This window comes from Paralichthys olivaceus, chromosome 16 (genome assembly GCF_024713975.1).
Source record: "Paralichthys olivaceus isolate ysfri-2021 chromosome 16, ASM2471397v2, whole genome shotgun sequence".
Lineage (NCBI taxonomy): Eukaryota > Metazoa > Chordata > Actinopteri > Pleuronectiformes > Paralichthyidae > Paralichthys > Paralichthys olivaceus.
Window position 1 is genome coordinate 4,871,005 of NC_091108.1, and position 16,967 is coordinate 4,887,971.

Consider the following 16,967-nt stretch of genomic DNA (forward strand, 5'->3'; position numbering starts at 1 on the left):
AAGTCGGACACATAATAATCGCCTCTGCTCTCCTGCTGTAGTCTCTCGTTATTTTCCTGACGAGTATTAACTTGTCCCTCGCTCTGACGGTCAACACAGATCTATTGGACACGTCACTCTGAACAAATTACTCCTCGTGTCGGACATTTTCCGAGGCCATCTGCACACAACCTGTGGACGTGATTGGCATTTGAGTTTTTTTTTTTTTTCCAGTAACAACAAAATGATTGTGGAACAAGTCGGCATGAGAAAAAACAAATTGCTTTTTTACCAATCACATTTCCAGAGTCATGTTTGTACTTAAAACTCACATTCAACTAAACATTTCATTTTACTAACTTGTATTTTGTTGTCGTCTTCCTGCCAACATGAATACAAAACCTTTAAACTGGCAGTGTTTTGCTCAGGGGCACTAAAGCAGAGGCTCCATGATTATGGACAAAACCACCTAATGAAGATATTCTGCATGAGGCCCAGTCCAGTTTGAGTCAGCAATAAAAGTCTGTTTGTTTTTAATGAGTTTTAAAACATGATTAGAAAAATCTTAACTATCCCACTTTTGCAGAGCGATGTAGATGTTTGAGCACCGTCATGTTTGCTTCAGCACAAGACTCCTGCTCTCTGACGACCAGGCTCAGTAACATCTGATTTTCACAGTGTCTGTATGCAGCCTGTATGTGATGACTCGTGTGTGTTTGTAGGTTTGTCACAGGCTGATGACCGCTTCCAGGGGCTGAGCTGCGGAGCGATGAAGACAGGCTCTCAGATCCGCCTGTTGTTGTGGAAAAACTGGACTCTCCGCAAGAGACAGAAGGTACGGACCTTAATGTGAGCTGGACAGACAACGTTCATACAACTGTTCAGCATCATGCACAACACAAACCACAGCTTCCTACAACAGCCTGAACAATTTCACAGACTTTCCCGCTGTCAGTGTTTGTATTTGCAGATATTCACCAGTACAAAAACTTTTATTTCATATAAACAATACAGATAAAAGATGTGCATTTATATTAAATATTTTCTTAATTCAGGTTCTATTTGTGTTTTCTTTTTTGTTATTTATAATTAAGTCCATGGTTAAACTGTAAAATATCAAGCCTCAATTACATTTGATGACATTTTAGGAATATCTTCCTCTTTGGTATCAGAGTTTTTCCCTAATATCGATATAAGCATCAGCCCCAAAACTTTCTCTCGGTCTTGGATAAAGTCTCAGAGTTATGTATGAAGTGTCAGTATAGGAAGTAGTAGTAGGTATTTGTATTTTGGTACTTTCAGTTTGACTTGTACCTGTTTCTGTCCAGATCCGCTTCCTTGTGGAGATCTGCTGGCCAGTGTTGTTATTCATTGGTCTGGTGTGGCTGAGGAAAGCAAATCCACTGTACCAGCAACATGAATGTAAGAATGAGACGGACCCGAGGACGCCAGTATCTTTTTATTGAACCAGCAGCACATGTTGACTCTGTGGAAACACAAGTCTAAAATCACAAGCCCTCACGTGCCCTCTGACATGTTCTCTGCTTTTTCAGGTCACTTCCCCAACAAGGCCATGCCCTCCGCAGGCATCCTGCCCTGGATGCAGGGCATCTTCTGCAACGCCAACAACCCCTGCTTCAGATACCCAACCAGGGGAGAGTCTCCAGGAGTCGTCTCCAACTACAACAACTCAGTGTAAGAAGAATCACAGCCTCAGACGTTGTAGAGGAAATAATAAAAAACTGGAATAGCTTGGAAAGTTATAATTTGTTTAACTATGATAGTGATAAACTTTATTCATACATCACACAATTACAAAGTGCTTTACAAAATAAAAACTTGAAGCCAAAGAATAGAAAACAATGAAAAGCAGTGTAACAACATTAGAGCACAATTACAATAATAACAAATGTTAAGAGTAAAAATTATAGAATCACAAAAATATTCGATAAGATTGATTGAAAGTGAATAAATAAAAAGGTGAATACAGACCCCAAATCCTAAGAATATAAATGAGATAAGATAAGTGTCACTGATCCCCTAATACATAAAGTTAAATAAAATAAAAACCTCATTCCACCTAATCTAGAATAATTTATACATTAGAAATTAACGCAGAGTCTTTTTTCCAGACTGGCTCGGTTCTATGTCGACGTCCAGGAGCTTCTGCTCAATGAGGCCGAGGTCCAGCAGCTCGGACGACTTTGGGGAGAAATGACGTCTTTCTCAAACTTCATGGACACGCTACGGAAAAACCCATCAGTGGTGTCAGGTAAAGGAAAATAGTAGAAACAGGACGTTACACAAAGTAAAACTGTTTTTCTTCATCCTGTTGTCTTTATATCCTCTTTCTGTGCCGCCAAAGCGTTTCCTCACTTTCTCTTTCGTTACTTAAAATCTCTCCTTCAGGGTTATTGTTGCAGATTGTCTATTTGTCTTATTCCACTTTCTTCTCTTCTGATTAATATATATTTTTAGTTATTGTCCATGACCAGGCCTGAAGGCACACTTAAAGATGTATTTTTTTAATATAACTCAGTTAAATGAACTTCATACCATTGGCGGGGACACGGTGTATGAAGCCGCTCTTCCACTCGCTCACTGGTCTTTCCCTGAAAAGTCAAATCCCTGCCTTGTCTGTCTGTCTGTGAATCATTTCCTTTGAGTGGTCCAGCGCTGCCCGGGTCAATATTTTCTTTAGTGGTTCGGTGTCTCTCTCACTGTCTCTGTGTCGGATTTTCCATCCAGGCCGTGGGCTCAAGATAGAAGACATTCTGAAGGACGACGAGGTTCTCACAGCCTTCCTGCTGCGAGACGCCGGCCTCTCGAACTCCGTCATCCACCAGCTGGTCAATGCACAGCTGCGACTGGAACAGGTGCATCTGCAGAATAAAGTGATATTAAATCACCTTAGCTGTGTTTGTGTTACATCTACATGCTGGGAGACACTATTACAAGTTTTCTTAGGCCGAGGCAGTCATACCTTCTCCTTCTTCCATCGTTTAGTTTGCCTATGGCGTCCCGGACCTGCAGCTGAAGGACATTGCGTGCAGTCAGGCGTTGCTGGAGCACTTCATCATCTTCCCCAGTCGCATGGGACTCCACGTGGTCCGCAACGCCATGTGTGCCCTCAGCCAGCAAAGGCTGCAGAAGATCGAGGACATCCTCTACTCCAACCTGGACTTCTTCAAGATCTTCAAACGGGTAAACACACTGTTGTATTCATCATATCCAGTGATCCTCGCTGATTCCTGTCGTTGCTTTCATCTGTTCCTCCGAGTCCTGATCATCATCAACATGTTCGGAGAAGATTTCTTGCTTTGTTATCGACACTGCAAATAAGAAACTAAGCAAATGGCTGTTTTTCATTGACGTCCTGGTCGTAGTTTCCTCTGTGAAATCCTCTGGAAGGCGATTTGTTCTATATTCCTCAACAATCGCACAAGAAAATACCACAGATGTGATTTTTAATCCAAAGGCTGAACTTGTTATTATGATAAATTCATTGTTATTAGAAAAGACAATATAAGATATCACCAGATGTTTCTTTTTAAATACTTAAACCTGTTTATTTACACAGTGCAAACACTGTGTTAGTACTGCTGGCACTGAAACCTGAGCAGCTGCGCATTTAAATCATTTCATAATTACACGTCGCTGATGAAGTGAAGACAAGTTGTTTTACTGGTATTGCTTGTGCAGGTCTAGCTGACATCTTGGATTTCTATGGGATGTTGTTGCAGAGCCTGTAGTCGTGCCAGAAGAGCATGTGAGGCCGAGTCGCAGATTGAAGCTCGGAGGTGACTCTGCCAAACCTGTTTACTCAGTCATTGGCTTTATCTGGAGCACGGAATAAAGCTCAGGCTGTTTGACACAAACATGGAGGCCTGCAGCTCGAGACAGATTTTCTTTGAATGGCACAATGACGACATTTTAATGAAAGAAAAAGACTTTTAATTTCATATGTATTTTAATGTAATTATTAATTATATTCGGTCTGTGAGAGGAAGATGAATCTGAGCGATATTTAAAGAAGCATAAAGAAAATGTTACTAAAAGAAAACAGATGGATCAATATCGATGTTTCTATTCAAACTTTTTCCTCGGCCTCCATTTCCTCACTGTACATATGTGTTCAGTTTCTACCTGAGGGAGTCAGGTGATAGGCTCAGGGAGTTATCCGTCTTGGCCTGGTTCCCTAATGGGCTTAGCGAGGCCCCTCCCACAGCCTGCGAGCCACTGTGAGTGACGTGAGGCTGCGTCTCTGATAAACACTAAAGCAACATGTGCCAGTGTGAAGCTTCCAGAACGCCCGGTTACCTGCTGGAAAACAGGAAACATCTGAAACCGAGACAGATAGTTGAACTTCATTTTTCTTTAATTGTATAGGTTCAAATTGTGAATATTAGATGTGACAACCTTAATTGAATGATTAATCAATTATTAATCCATCCATCTATTCATCCAGCCATCCATTCTTGAGCGATTGTCCATGTTGGTTATATTTTCAGTGAACACGAGACATTTCCACGTCTCTTACACCAAACAAACAAACTGGATCCTCAGTTCCTCTCAGGAGTTCAGTAGTATCTTGGTGGCGATTGCTTCAATTAGCTCCAGTAAGTTAAAGCCCATTACCACACTGACCTCTTGCCTTGCACCAACTCTCCTCCCCTGGTTACGCTCCCGTGTCCCGTCAACCTCTCACCGCCACCCCCTCCTATTCCCTCGCTTTCTCTCTTTCCCCCCCGAGCGCCGTGCTGCCTCCCTCCTTCCTCCTTTCATTGAAATGCAGGCACAAGGAATGCGAGAGGAAGGATATCTCATGTGCGTGTTTGTCTTGGCATTCAGGGTTTCCGTAGCCCGCAGCCCTCTGACCCAACGTTTTCTAATACCTGCTGCTGCTGCTAATGCTTTCACGATACAGTCACTGAAGGTCTGAAGGAAAATTCAAGTTTGATGCAAGTTCACTAAAAACTATTTGGTTCCTTCATAATTTCATGAGCAGATTGTGTGGCAAATAAAAGTAAAATGGATGATGTGTGTGTGTGTGTGTGTGTGTGTGTGTGTGTGTGTGTGTGTGTGTGTGTGGAGAAAATGTGATGGTTTCCTCTTAATAAAAGTTTCTTGGAAGTTTCCAGTTATTTTGGTTTGTTGTTTCTTCATCACGGGACAAAGGCAGCCGTGGTTTTGAGATCAAAGAACAAAGAATGAATTGTTTCTAGTGTTTCATGTTTTATCCTGATTTTTATAAAGAACAGAATGAATGTCGGTCACTTGACATCTTGTGACTGTGTCTCCACAGATGCCTCAGGTTCTGGACAGCAGCTCCCAGGGGGTCGACCTGCACTTTTGGGGTCGGGCCCTCAAGGCGTTGTCAGAGAACGTCCAACTTGTAAGTGTCCAAAAGTCCTTCATAACCCAACACCCCTGTCTCTGCTCCTGTCTCGGCTCCTCCTCCTGGTCCTAAACCCTGCTCCTTCTAATTCTCCTCATTCTCTTCTGCTTCTTTTTCTCCTTCACCTTCGTCTTCACCTTCTCCTGCTCCCTCTCTTTCTTCTCTCCCAGAACTCCACAACCTTCTCCTTCTCTTCCTGCATGCTCTCTCTCTTCTCTCTTCTCCTTAACCCTACTACTCCACCGTCTCCTCCTCCTCCTCCTCCTCCTCTCTTCTCAGTCCTGCAGGATCGGTGGCTCTGGTATTTTTAGCCCTGCAGGAACCTCACCTCTTCCGCTGCTCCCTGTTTTATACTCACTCCCAGAGGAGGCTAAGTGATGGACTGTGGCATACATGTGTACATGTACATGTATGTTAACATGTGCACTGGGCCAGAAACGATATGTGTGTTCATGTGTTTCTCCCAATGGTGTATTTGCTATGAAACAAGCTATGTGTATGTGAACACGTGTGTACACAGCTTGTCTTTCACAATAGAACCGAATAGAATAGAATACAGAAGAATAGTTCCTGCAGAGCAAAACAGAGCACAATAGAATTGAATCAAATAGAAGCTGAGATTTCAGTGATTTCACATGTTGAACAAATACAAAATAGTCTTGAGAAGAAATAGAAAATAGACCAGAGGATAAAAATCAGAAGACAAAAACAAGTAAAGAGCCAAATAAGAAAAGGTCTAGATGAACTGTATCAAAATATAGAGAACGCAGAAAATAATATAATAAAAAAATAAATGATATAAGGTGCACGTATGCACACATGCACAAACACACACAAAAGCAGATAAAGGGTCTGGGGCTGTGTGTCTCAGCACGTTCACTCCATGTCTGGGGGGGGGGGGGGGGTATCCCATCGTATCCCATCGTCACCTTAGCTGTGTGTGTGAGTGAGTAGGGGGAGGGGGTGAGGTATAGGGGGAGAGAGACATTCCAGTGAGGTGACACATCCTGTAGGTGGGACCTTCATATCACCGTGGTGACAGAGAGGCGAGCCAAAAGCTGCCGTCATCCACATCTACTTCCTTTCAACCGAGCGAGTGTGTGATAATACATTTAAAAAAAAGGGAGGAAAAGGGAGTGAGAGTGAGAGAAAAGCCGGGGGGGGCAAACTCACAGTTCACACGTAATAGTGAGCTATGAGTGGGGGGGGGGGCAAAGAATAGATATGAGTCACTTTCATCACTGACCTTTGAAACCAGGTTGATTGTCATCGATGCAGAAACTGAACTGCACCTCACTCATCTGGAGCCGGGTGGTGTTGAAACCTTTAAAACATCTCTGACTCCATCACTTTACTGAAAACAGATTACTTTGGCTGATCGCGTGTTTGGAATCACTTTGTTAACGTCTCAACTCAAATGATTGGCAGCCTCCTCTGTGTTTCTTCAGGGAGGAAATGATGCTGAGAAATGCACCCGCTATTTTAGTTCCATCAATTGGAGGATATTTAGTCCACCCCTCCGTCCTCATCATGTGAGAGGCGCCCGTCCGACATGTTTGCTTATCTTTCCAACTATTGTTTAGCTGCAACGGTTTATGCTCGGAAATAAATGAATGTGAAGAATATAAATAGCCCTTGTTTATAATTATTCAGAGCTAATTATTTACACTGTCTAGAAATAGTTCAGCATTTAATCATCCTGTCAGAGGCTGCATGAAATATGACTTTGCTTAAACTCACACAAATCAGTTTCTATCCATATTTGTTTGAGCCTCGTTGTGCATCACTGCACTCATTTTCCTCTGGTCATAATTAGTAGCTAAATGTTTCTCGTCCACTCTTGCACATTATGTTTTCTACTGTCTTGTACAGTTTATCTGACCCTCTGCGTCTCTCCCGCAGCTGACGGAGCGGGCGAGTTCTCAGGAGCTGCTGAAGGCCGTCTCCTCTCTGTTCAGATCCAGGGGTCCCCCCTCCTTCACCCAGCTCATGTCCAGCGTGTCAGGCCTCTTCTGTGGTTACCTGGAGGGAGGCGGCTCCAGGGTCCTGTCCTTCAACTGGTACGAAGACAACAACTACAAGGTGTTCCTGGGGGTCAACGGCACCAAGAACAAGAACTATGTCTACGATACGTCTGCCAGTAAGTGCAGAGACTCACATGTTCCTGAAACTGGGTAAAATAAAGAATAATTACAGTAAATCATACACATTAACTGACTTTTGCAATTATAGTAGAAATGAATGTATTTATTTTAACGGGCACTGTGAGGAAATCAAACAATCTAAAGATGGATTTATGAAACCTTCTGGGGCCATAAATCTTATCACACAATCTTCTTGTGCATGTGTCAGGGAGGCAAACTACAGAACTTATTTTTATATATTAAAATATTATTGATGAAGTTATTAAGCTATTATCTGAATGTAAATTGTGGCGGATGTGAGACAATATCTGTGTTCTCTTCTGCATGATGCTCTTCTGTTTGTCTTTGTCTCTTCACTCCTCTTCATTATGGACCGTTATTGATATTCTTCCACCCACAGCTCCGTTCTGCAACGCCCTCATGGAGAGCCTGGAGTCCAACCCTGTCACAAAAATTGTGTGGAATTCAGTCAAGCCCCTGCTGATGGGAAAGATCCTGTACACCCCAGACTCCCCTGCCGTCCGCAAGATATTAAAGAGTGTAAGAGAAACCCACCTCCAGCCTGACCCTTCACCTCCCTGTCCCTCTGCTCCCTCTCTACACCCTCACAATCTGTTTATGTGCATTCGAACCCCCACCCTTCTTAGGAATGAGCTGACTACCACAGCAAAGGAGGGCGGAGGGATTGGGGGAGAGAGGGAAGAGAAGAGGAGGGGGGAATTAAAAAATAAATTACAAAAGGAGATGACAGCAATGAAAGGAACACTGAATATTTTACACCACACAAAACAGATCTCATATGTTTTTTATGTGTGACAAAATTCCTTACAACACAGAGCTCCATATTGGTTTTAATGCTGTCAGCATAGATCAACAGATCTATCGGTCCTTTTTTATCGGTGTGTGTTTTTGCTTGTGTGTCCAGGCCAACACGACCTTCGAGGAGCTAGAGAGGCTCCAGAACATGGCCAAGTCCTGGGAGGAGCTGGGACCTCAGCTCTGGGCTTTTTTCCACAGCAGCGTCCAGATGAACATGATCAGGGTATGAAACATAGGCTCTACAGAAATGCAAACACAAACACTGTTCACATGAGCTGATTCACAGTTATTCCCATTATTCAGTGTGCAAAGAAAAAACACTTTATATACAAAAAAAAGTTACCAAATCAGCAATAATAATAGAGAAACGTCTGTCTCCATCACTGCAGGACACCCTGAGAAACCCCACAGTGATGCACTTTGTGGACACCAGCCTGGAGGACACTGACTTTACCACCAAAGACATTCTGAACTTCCTGCACAGTGGTCCTGAGGAGCAGCGGGAGGCGAGCATGCCAAACTTTGACTGGAGGAACATTTTTAACATCACTGACCAGATGATTCGCATGTTCAACAATTATGGAGAGGTGAGAAACCTGTTTCTCTGCTTCTCTCCTTTGCCTCTTCACTATTTGCCAAATCTTGCATATTCCCAGGACGGAGGGTTTGGTCTTTTCGTGAGACTCGCTCTCGATTCTCCCGACAGGAGCATCAGTCTTCCAGGTCTGCTCCCAGGAGATTGCAGCCAGGCCCCTTTGAATCATTGCAGGCCACTTAGCACGGCTATAGAGCCGCTCTCCCCTCCAGTTGGCTGAAAGGTGGAGAAAACAAGCCTGCTGTCACCCCCCTCCTTTGCTCCCATTATGGAGCCAGTGATAAAGTAGAGAGAAGGTGGAAGTGAGTCACCCCCCCAATGAGCCCAATACTGTTTTGGTGTATGGCCCCGCATTGAAACAGACCCCAGCTAAATAAAGTAGGGCAAATCGCTCTCTCCTTCCTTCACGCCCTCCCTCGCTCCTCTCTCCTCTGATGTAAAGGAGCAGGGGGAGCAGGGGTTGTGGTTTTGGAGGGAGCCCTATCAGTGCAGGCATCTCAATCTCTCCTTTGTTCAGCACCGAGACCCTTCAGAGCCCCACAAACAAACCCAGGCGATTTAGCCAATTAGATATAGCTGTCTGCGATCATGGGGCCTCAGGATCACTGCTGCGGTTAGCATGAGGTCCTCTCGCTCCATCAGGGGTATGTTTCTCACACCGACATCCCGCTGGAACATGTGTATCGGTGAGGATCCGTCCCCTCGGCCCGTCTCTGAGTGAACATCATTGTGTCGTGAATGTATGGTCCCGCAAAGATGAATGGGAAGTGGGCTCTGGTCTTTCGTTGAGCTCTCTCAGGGTATTGTACAGTAACATGAATGGAAACATTAGACATGGTGTGCATAGCAGTGTGAAGGGGGGGCTGTCAGAGATCAGTGTCGGTGTGTATGTTTTAATGTGTGTGTGCAGCTGGGTGGGAGTTTCACATGGCAATTACATGTTTCACAGACAAGGAGAGTCTGTGTGTGTGTGGGGGATAAATATGTGTGTTTTCATGTATGTATGTGCTTTTATCTGTCACTCCGGAATGACCTCTGCCACTCAGATTTTCCCACGTCACGTTTTTTTAAGAGAGGTACATATTTACAGACTTGAAGCGGAAACAGAGGAAACACTGGACCATCTTATACAAAAGGAGAGGAGAAAATGCGGCCCCATAATTCTTTGAAAAGCGACGCAGCGTCCTAGTTTTATTCTCCTGAAACGAACCAAAACTTATAGAAATCCTCACACGCCCTCCTCCCCCTGCAACCTGCACCCATTGGACATTACTAGCTGTCAATCACATTATATATACAGTATATATCATATACACATCATATATTTGACTCTATATAGAACCATGACTTACAAAATGAACACCAGGGTGTGTTGAGGAAGAAACAAGAGATGTTGATTAAATTTCAACTTTATTTTTTTTTTAAGAGAGGTACATATTTTCTTTTTAATTTCCTTTGCCTCTTCTCCTCCTTCTCTCTGTCTAGTTTCTATCTCTTCTCTTGCTTCTTCTTCTCTTTCAGCTCCTTCTTTCGCCTCTTCTCTGCCTCTTTTTTTGCTTTCTTTTGCTCCTTTACTTTCGTTGCCTTGTCCTTGTCGCTCATCAAGGCCAGTTCCTGAAAAGACAGAGACGAGTGTGTTTAGATGTTTTCTCTTTCAAAAGTCTGAATTAAAAACAAACTCAAAGTGCAACTAGTTCTTATTCAAATCAAACGGAGCTGATGTGACTCACCTGAAGCTTGATCTGTTTCAGGATGAGCATCTTTATGTCGGCCTCGTACTTGGCCGCCCACATCTGCTCAGTGTCGCTGACCAGTCTCTCCAGCTCCTTGATTTTTACTAATCCAGCCTCTTTCTCCACCTGCTCACAACTGAGATGGTCCTCCAGAGCGTGAACTTTTGTCTCCCACTCATTCTTGTTCTGGAGGACCCTTATCTCGGTGGCTTGCTGCATGGAGATTAGTTTCTGGTTTCTGGCTTCCAGTGCTATATTCTGACTGGTGAGACTGGCGATCATCTGATCCATATGGAGAATTTTAGCCTCATGCTTGGTCACCCACTTCTCTTCTGTGACCTTGAGCATTCTCTCCAGCTCCTTGATTTTATTGGAGCCAGACTTCTTCTCCGCCTGCTCACGGCTGAGCTCGTCCTTCAGAGCCTTGATTTTGAAGAACCCATCCTTCTTCTCCGCCTGCTCACGGCTGAGCTCGTCCTTCAGAGCCTTGATTTTGAAGAACCCATCCTTCTTCTCCGCCTGCTCACGGCTTAGCTCGTCCTTCAGAGCCTTGATTTTGAAGAACCCATCCTTCTTCTCCGCCTGCTCACGGCTTAGCTCGTCCTTCAGAGCCTTGATTTTAATGAAGCCAGAGTTCTTCTCCGCCTGCTCACGGCTGAGCTCGTCCTTCAGAGCCTGGATTTTCATTAACCCATCTTTCTTCTCTGCCTGCTCACGGCTGAGCTCGTCCTTCAGAGCCTTGATTTCTGAGCGCCAGTCAGGCTCATTCTGGAGAACTTTTGTCCCCATAGCTTTAAGCTTGGTTGTGAGCTCATCAATTTGTTTGTCCAGCGCCTGTTTCTCATGCAGAGTCCTGTCGATCACCTGTTCCCTCTGTTTTATCGAGTACTCCAGCTCATTCACCTGGTTGCACTTTTGTTTCAGGTCACGTCTGATCTTGTGGATCTCTGCCTGCTGGCTTTGATTACGAGTACTCAAAGACCTGTACTCCTTCTCTTGGATCCTCAACTCCTTCTTGGCATCCTTTAGATCGAGCTCTAGTTCCTCCTTGAGTCTTTCAAAGTCTGCATTCTGCATGCTCTCCTTTTCCTTCCGCCATGTAGCTTCTTTGCAGGACATGGCCATCCTTAAACTGGCATTTTCATGAGCCAGATTCAAATTCTCAGAGTCCAACTTCTGTTTTGCTTCAAGGAGGTCCTCAAACAATTTCTCGGAGTCTGGCACCTGAAAGACACAAACATATAACAGTTAAAAACACAGTCCCAAACTCACTTTGAATTAAATGATGATGAACCAGACCAAAACAAATCATTGATTTAACCACCAGTACATTTAAATACAGTTTCTTCAATTCTGTTAAATACAGTCTCTACATATGTCACGATAGGAAATTTTGGTGCCGATTATTGTCAGAGGAAATATCACAGTTTCACGATTTACACGATTATTGATTAAATGAAAAACAAACAATAAATAGCTAATAATATAGCTAATTAACTACAATATTTATGATTATTATCAACAATATCCAGTTAGTTTTTATAGTGTAACATTTGGCCATTTAAAAGTAATTTATGTAAGCCGTTTCATTTAGTTGCCTTATTGTGGAAGGTTGGTCAGTGAATTTGTGTATCCTGTCCTCATAAGCAGTATATCTGTATGGGACTTTTATTCTGGTTCTTTGTCCAGCATTGGTGGAAATAAGGCTGTTAAGTCAGTTCCCTCTTCTCAAATAACGTTTCAGTAGTTCGTCCACACAAATTACATGACTTGTGAGAGATTTGACCACGTGGTGCACACACAAATTAAAAAAAAATCACTAGTATGCTCATGCTAGCATTCTAGCATTAGCACCAATATGATGGGTTTATTTAAAGTCCATCCCCTCGCAGAAAAATATTTTTGGGGTTTGAGCCAAACAATGGAAAAACAAAATAAAATCGTGTAAAGTGTAACACTGAAAAACATGTTTCCTGTTTAGAAACCTTACCCTTTTTGACTTGTTCTTCGGCATGTTGGCTAAATACAGGAATAGTGTAGGTTTACTGAAGTATATTCTGTCTTCTGACGGTCTCGTGTATCAAAGATTTGTGGATCTGTGGTCTAGTTTTGGAGCTGTTGTCCTCACAAGGTCTTCTCCTGAACTCTTATAGGCACTGAACCTGGCCTTGATGGCTTTGAAGTCCAGATAAATGACATTTAACAATCAAGGTCAAATATGACATCATAAACACTGTCACATGGGACATTATAGACACTTTCACATGTGACATCACAGACACTGTCACATGGGACATTATAGACACTTTCACATGTGACATCACAGAAACTGTCACATGGGATCCCAGACACTGTCACATGTGACATCACAGAAACTGTCACATGTGACATCACAGAAACTGTCACATGGGACACCACAGACACTGTCAGTTAAATGTGATATTAAGCAAACAGTTTTCCATGATATAAGCCCTATGAGGCAAATTATGATAAGTGAATATGGAGTATATAAAAAATGTATTTATTGATTGATCGATCAGTTTTGAAACACAGTACCACAAACTGTGTGATTTCTATTGGAACAGTACAAAAAGCACAAATATACTTTTGTTACCCAACATATGTTATAATCACTTCAAGTCTTTTTCAAACAATATTAAACTATAAAATGTCATTTCTCTTCACCAAATCGAACTTCAACACACTAGTGCTGCTTTGTAGCCTCTCGTCTATTTGGTCCGGCACCATCTTGTTTTTTTAAATCAGAAGTGACCACATTAGTAGGAGCGAGGGGTGGAGCCTGACTGAGAGCTTGAGGACACTGCACGCCCTCCTCCCCCTGCAACCTGCACCCATTGGACATTACTAGCTGTCAATCACATTATATATACAGTATATATTATATACACATCATATATTTGACTCTATATAGAACCATGACTTACAAAATGAACACCAGGGTGTATTGAGGAAGAAACGAGAGATGTTGATTAAATTTCAACTTTATTTTTTTTTTAAGAGAGGTATATATTTTCTTTTTAATTTCCTTTGCCTCTTCTCCTCCTTCTCTCTGTCTAGTTTCTATCTCTTCTCTTGCTTCTTCTTCTCTTTCAGCTCCTTCTTTCGCCTCTTCTCTGCCTCTTTTTTTGCTTTCTTTTGCTCCTTTACTTTCGTTGCCTTGTCCTTGTCGCTCATCAAGGCCAGTTCCTGAAAAGACAGAGACGAGTGTGTTTAGATGTTTTCTCTTTCAAAAGTCTTAATAAAAAACAAACTTAAAGTGCAACTAGTTCTTATTCAAATCAAACGGAGCTGATGTGACTTACCTGAAGCTTGATCTGTTTCAGGATGAGCATCTTTATGTCGGCCTCGTACTTGGCCGCCCACATCTGCTCAGTGTCGCTGACCAGTCTCTCCAGCTCCTTGATTTTTACTAAGCCAGCCTCCTTCTCCACCTGCTCACAACTGAGATGGTCCTCCAGAGCGTGAACTTTTGTCTCCCACTCATTCTTGTTCTGGAGGATCCTGGTCTCGGTGGCTTGCTGTATGGAGATTAGTTTCTGGTTTCTGGCTTCCAGTGCTATATTCTGACTGGTGAGACTGGCGATCATCTGATCCATATGGAGAATTTTAGCCTCATGCTTGGTCACCCACGTCTCTTCTGTGACCTTGAGCAGTCTCTCCAGCTCCTTGATTTTATTGGAGCCAGCCTTCTTCTCCGCCTGCTCACGGCTGAGCTCGTCCTTCAGAGCGTTGATGTTAATGAAGCCAGCCTTCTTCTCTGCCTGCTCACGGCTGAGCTCCTCCTTCAGAGCCTTGATTTTGATGAAGCCAGCCTTCTTCTCCGCTTGCTCACGGCTGAGCTCGTCCTTCAGAGCGTTGATGTTAATGAAGCCAGCCTTCTTCTCCGCCTGCTCACGGCTGAGCTCGTCCTTCAGAGCCTTGATTTTGAAGAACCCATCCTTCTTCTCCGCCTGCTCACGGCTGAGCTCGTCCTTCAGAGCCTTGATTTTGATAATGCCAGCCTTCTTCTCTGCTTGCTCACGGCTGAGCTCGTCCTTCAGAGCCTTGATTTTGAAGAACCCATCCTTCTTCTCCGCCTGCTCACGGCTTAGCTCGTCCTTCAGAGCCTTGATTTTAATGAAGCCAGAGTTCTTCTCCGCCTGCTCACGGCTGAGCTCGTCCTTCAGAGCCTGGATTTTCATTAACCCATCTTTCTTCTCTGCCTGCTCACGGCTGAGCTCGTCCTTCAGAGCCTTGATTTCTGAGCGCCAGTCAGGCTCATTCTGGAGAACTTTTGTCCCCATAGCTTTAAGCTTGGTTGTGAGCTCATCAATTTGTTTGTCCAGCGCCTGTTTCTCATGCAGAGTCCTGTCGATCACCTGTTCCCTCTGTTTTATCGAGTACTCCAGCTCATTCACCTGGTTGCACTTTTGTTTCAGGTCACGTCTGATCTTGTGGATCTCTGCCTGCTGGCTTTGATTACGAGTACTCAAAGACCTGTACTCCTTCTCTTGGATCCTCAACTCCTTCTTGGCATCCTTTAGATCGAGCTCTAGTTCCTCCTTGAGTCTTTCAAAGTCAGCATTCTGCATGCTCTCCTTTTCCTTCCGCCATGTAGCTTCTTTGCAGGACATGGCCATCCTTAAACTGGCATTTTCATGAGCCAGATTCAAATTCTCAGAGTCCAACTTCTGTTTTGCTTCAAGGAGGTCCTCAAACAATTTCTCGGAGTCTGGCACCTGAAAGACACAAACATATAACAGTTAAAAACACAGTCCCACACTCACTTTGAATTAAATGATGATGAACCAGACCAAAACAAATCATTGATTTAACCACCAGTACATTTAAATACAGTTTCTTCAATTCTGTTAAATACAGTCTCTACATATGTCACGATAGGAAATTTTGGTGCCGATTATTGTCAGAGGAAATATCACAGTTTCACGATTTACACGATTATTGATTAAATGAAAAACAAACAATAAATAGCTAATAATATAGCTAATTAACTACAATATTTATGATTATTATCAACAATATCCAGTTAGTTTTTATAGTGTAACATTTGGCCATTTAAAAGTAATTTATGTAAGCCGTTTCATTTAGTTGCCTTATTGTGGAAGGTTGGTCAGTGAATTTGCGTATCCTGTCATCATAAGCAGTATATCTGTATGGGACTTTTATTCTGGTTCTTTGTCCAGCATTGGTGGAAATAAGGCTGTTAAGTCAGTTCCCTCTTCTCAAATAACGTTTCAGTAGTTCGTCCACACAAATTACATGACTTGTGAGAGATTTGACCACGTGGTGCACACACAAATTAAAAAAAAATCACTAGTATGCTCATGCTAGCATTCTAGCATTAGCACCAATATGATGGGTTTATTTAAAGTCCATCCCCTCGCAGAAAAATATTTTTGGGGTTTGAGCCAAACAATGGAAAAACAAAATAAAATCGTGTAAAGTGTAACACTGAAAAACATGTTTCCTGTTTAGAAACCTTACCCTTTTTGACTTGTTCTTCGGCATGTTGGCTAAATACAGGAATAGTGTAGGTTTACTGAAGTATATTCTGTCTTCTGACGGTCTCGTGTATCAAAGATTTGTGGATCTGTGGTCTAGTTTTGGAGCTGTTGTCCTCACAAGGTCTTCTCCTGAACTCTTATAGGCACTGAACCTGGCCTTGATGGCTTTAAGGTCCAGATACATGACATTTAACAATCAAGGTCAAATATGACATCATAAACACTGTCACATGGGACATTATAGACACTTTCACATGTGACATCACAGACACTGTCACATGGGACATTATAGACACTTTCACATGTGACATCACAGAAACTGTCACATGGGATCCCAGACACTGTCACATGTGACATCACAGAAACTGTCACATGTGACATCACAGAAACTGTCACATGGGACACCACAGACACTGTCAGTTAAATGTGATATTAAGCAAACAGTTTTCCATGATATAAGCCCTATGAGGCAAATTATGATAAGTGAATATGGAGTATATAAAAAATGTATTTATTGATTGATCGATCAGTTTTGAAACACAGTACCACAAACTGTGTGATTTCTATTGGAACAGTACAAAAAGCACAAATATACTTTTGTTACCCAACATATGTTATAATCACTTCAAGTCTTTTTCAAACAATATTAAACTATAAAATGTCATTTCTCTTCACCAAATCGAACTTCAACACACTAGTGCTGCTTTGTAGCCTCTCGTCTATTTGGTCCGGCACCATCTTGTTTTTTTAAATCAGAAGTGACCACATTATTAG

General features: G+C 42.8%; 3 protein-coding genes across 4 annotated transcripts in view; 1 reads left to right on the forward strand and 2 right to left on the reverse strand.

Annotated features, from left to right (window-relative positions):
• LOC109646879 (retinal-specific phospholipid-transporting ATPase ABCA4-like) overlaps positions 1–16,967 on the forward strand; it is a 47,120-nt gene that overhangs the window by 372 nt on the left and 29,781 nt on the right. For both annotated transcript variants that reach the window (XM_069510832.1, XM_069510833.1), the window contains exons 2-12: positions 702–814; positions 1,308–1,401; positions 1,533–1,674; positions 2,112–2,251; positions 2,728–2,855; positions 2,986–3,183; positions 5,285–5,374; positions 7,280–7,517; positions 7,922–8,061; positions 8,447–8,563; positions 8,730–8,927. In XM_069510832.1, the coding sequence (XP_069366933.1) occupies positions 749–814; positions 1,308–1,401; positions 1,533–1,674; positions 2,112–2,251; positions 2,728–2,855; positions 2,986–3,183; positions 5,285–5,374; positions 7,280–7,517; positions 7,922–8,061; positions 8,447–8,563; positions 8,730–8,927 (1,551 nt within the window). In that variant the 5' untranslated portion in view covers positions 702–748. The remainder of the gene's footprint in view (positions 1–701; positions 815–1,307; positions 1,402–1,532; positions 1,675–2,111; positions 2,252–2,727; positions 2,856–2,985; positions 3,184–5,284; positions 5,375–7,279; positions 7,518–7,921; positions 8,062–8,446; positions 8,564–8,729; positions 8,928–16,967) is intronic.
• Positions 10,329–12,831, reverse strand: LOC109646891 (DNA ligase 1-like). Its single transcript, XM_069510839.1, has 3 exons — positions 12,659–12,831; positions 10,666–11,892; positions 10,329–10,549 (listed from the first exon to the last, which is right to left on the reverse strand). Exons 1-3 carry the CDS (start codon positions 12,680–12,682, stop codon positions 10,424–10,426), a joined length of 1,377 nt encoding a protein of 458 aa, XP_069366940.1. The 5' UTR covers positions 12,683–12,831; the 3' UTR covers positions 10,329–10,423.
• On the reverse strand, positions 13,655–16,356 carry LOC138405044 (flagellar attachment zone protein 1-like). The gene is made up of 3 exons (XM_069510837.1): positions 16,174–16,356; positions 13,992–15,407; positions 13,655–13,875 (listed from the first exon to the last, which is right to left on the reverse strand). The coding sequence occupies exons 1-3, from the start codon at positions 16,195–16,197 to the stop codon at positions 13,750–13,752; spliced, it is 1,566 nt and encodes a 521-aa protein (XP_069366938.1). The 5' UTR covers positions 16,198–16,356; the 3' UTR covers positions 13,655–13,749.

Bases quoted from the DNA above. Each gene is read 5' to 3' on its own strand.
- LOC109646891 (XM_069510839.1), bottom strand. From the start codon at position 12,682: ATGCCGAAGAACAAGTCAAAAAGG. The intron at 11,893-12,658 runs GTAAGGTTTCTA...TGTGTCTTTCAG, and splicing joins CGAAGAACAAGTCAAAAAGG to GTGCCAGACTCCGAGAAATT. The intron at 10,550-10,665 runs GTGAGTCACATC...CTGTCTTTTCAG, and splicing joins TGAAACAGATCAAGCTTCAG to GAACTGGCCTTGATGAGCGA.
- LOC138405044 (XM_069510837.1), bottom strand. From the start codon at position 16,197: ATGCCGAAGAACAAGTCAAAAAGG. The intron at 15,408-16,173 runs GTAAGGTTTCTA...TGTGTCTTTCAG, and splicing joins CGAAGAACAAGTCAAAAAGG to GTGCCAGACTCCGAGAAATT. The intron at 13,876-13,991 runs GTAAGTCACATC...CTGTCTTTTCAG, and splicing joins TGAAACAGATCAAGCTTCAG to GAACTGGCCTTGATGAGCGA.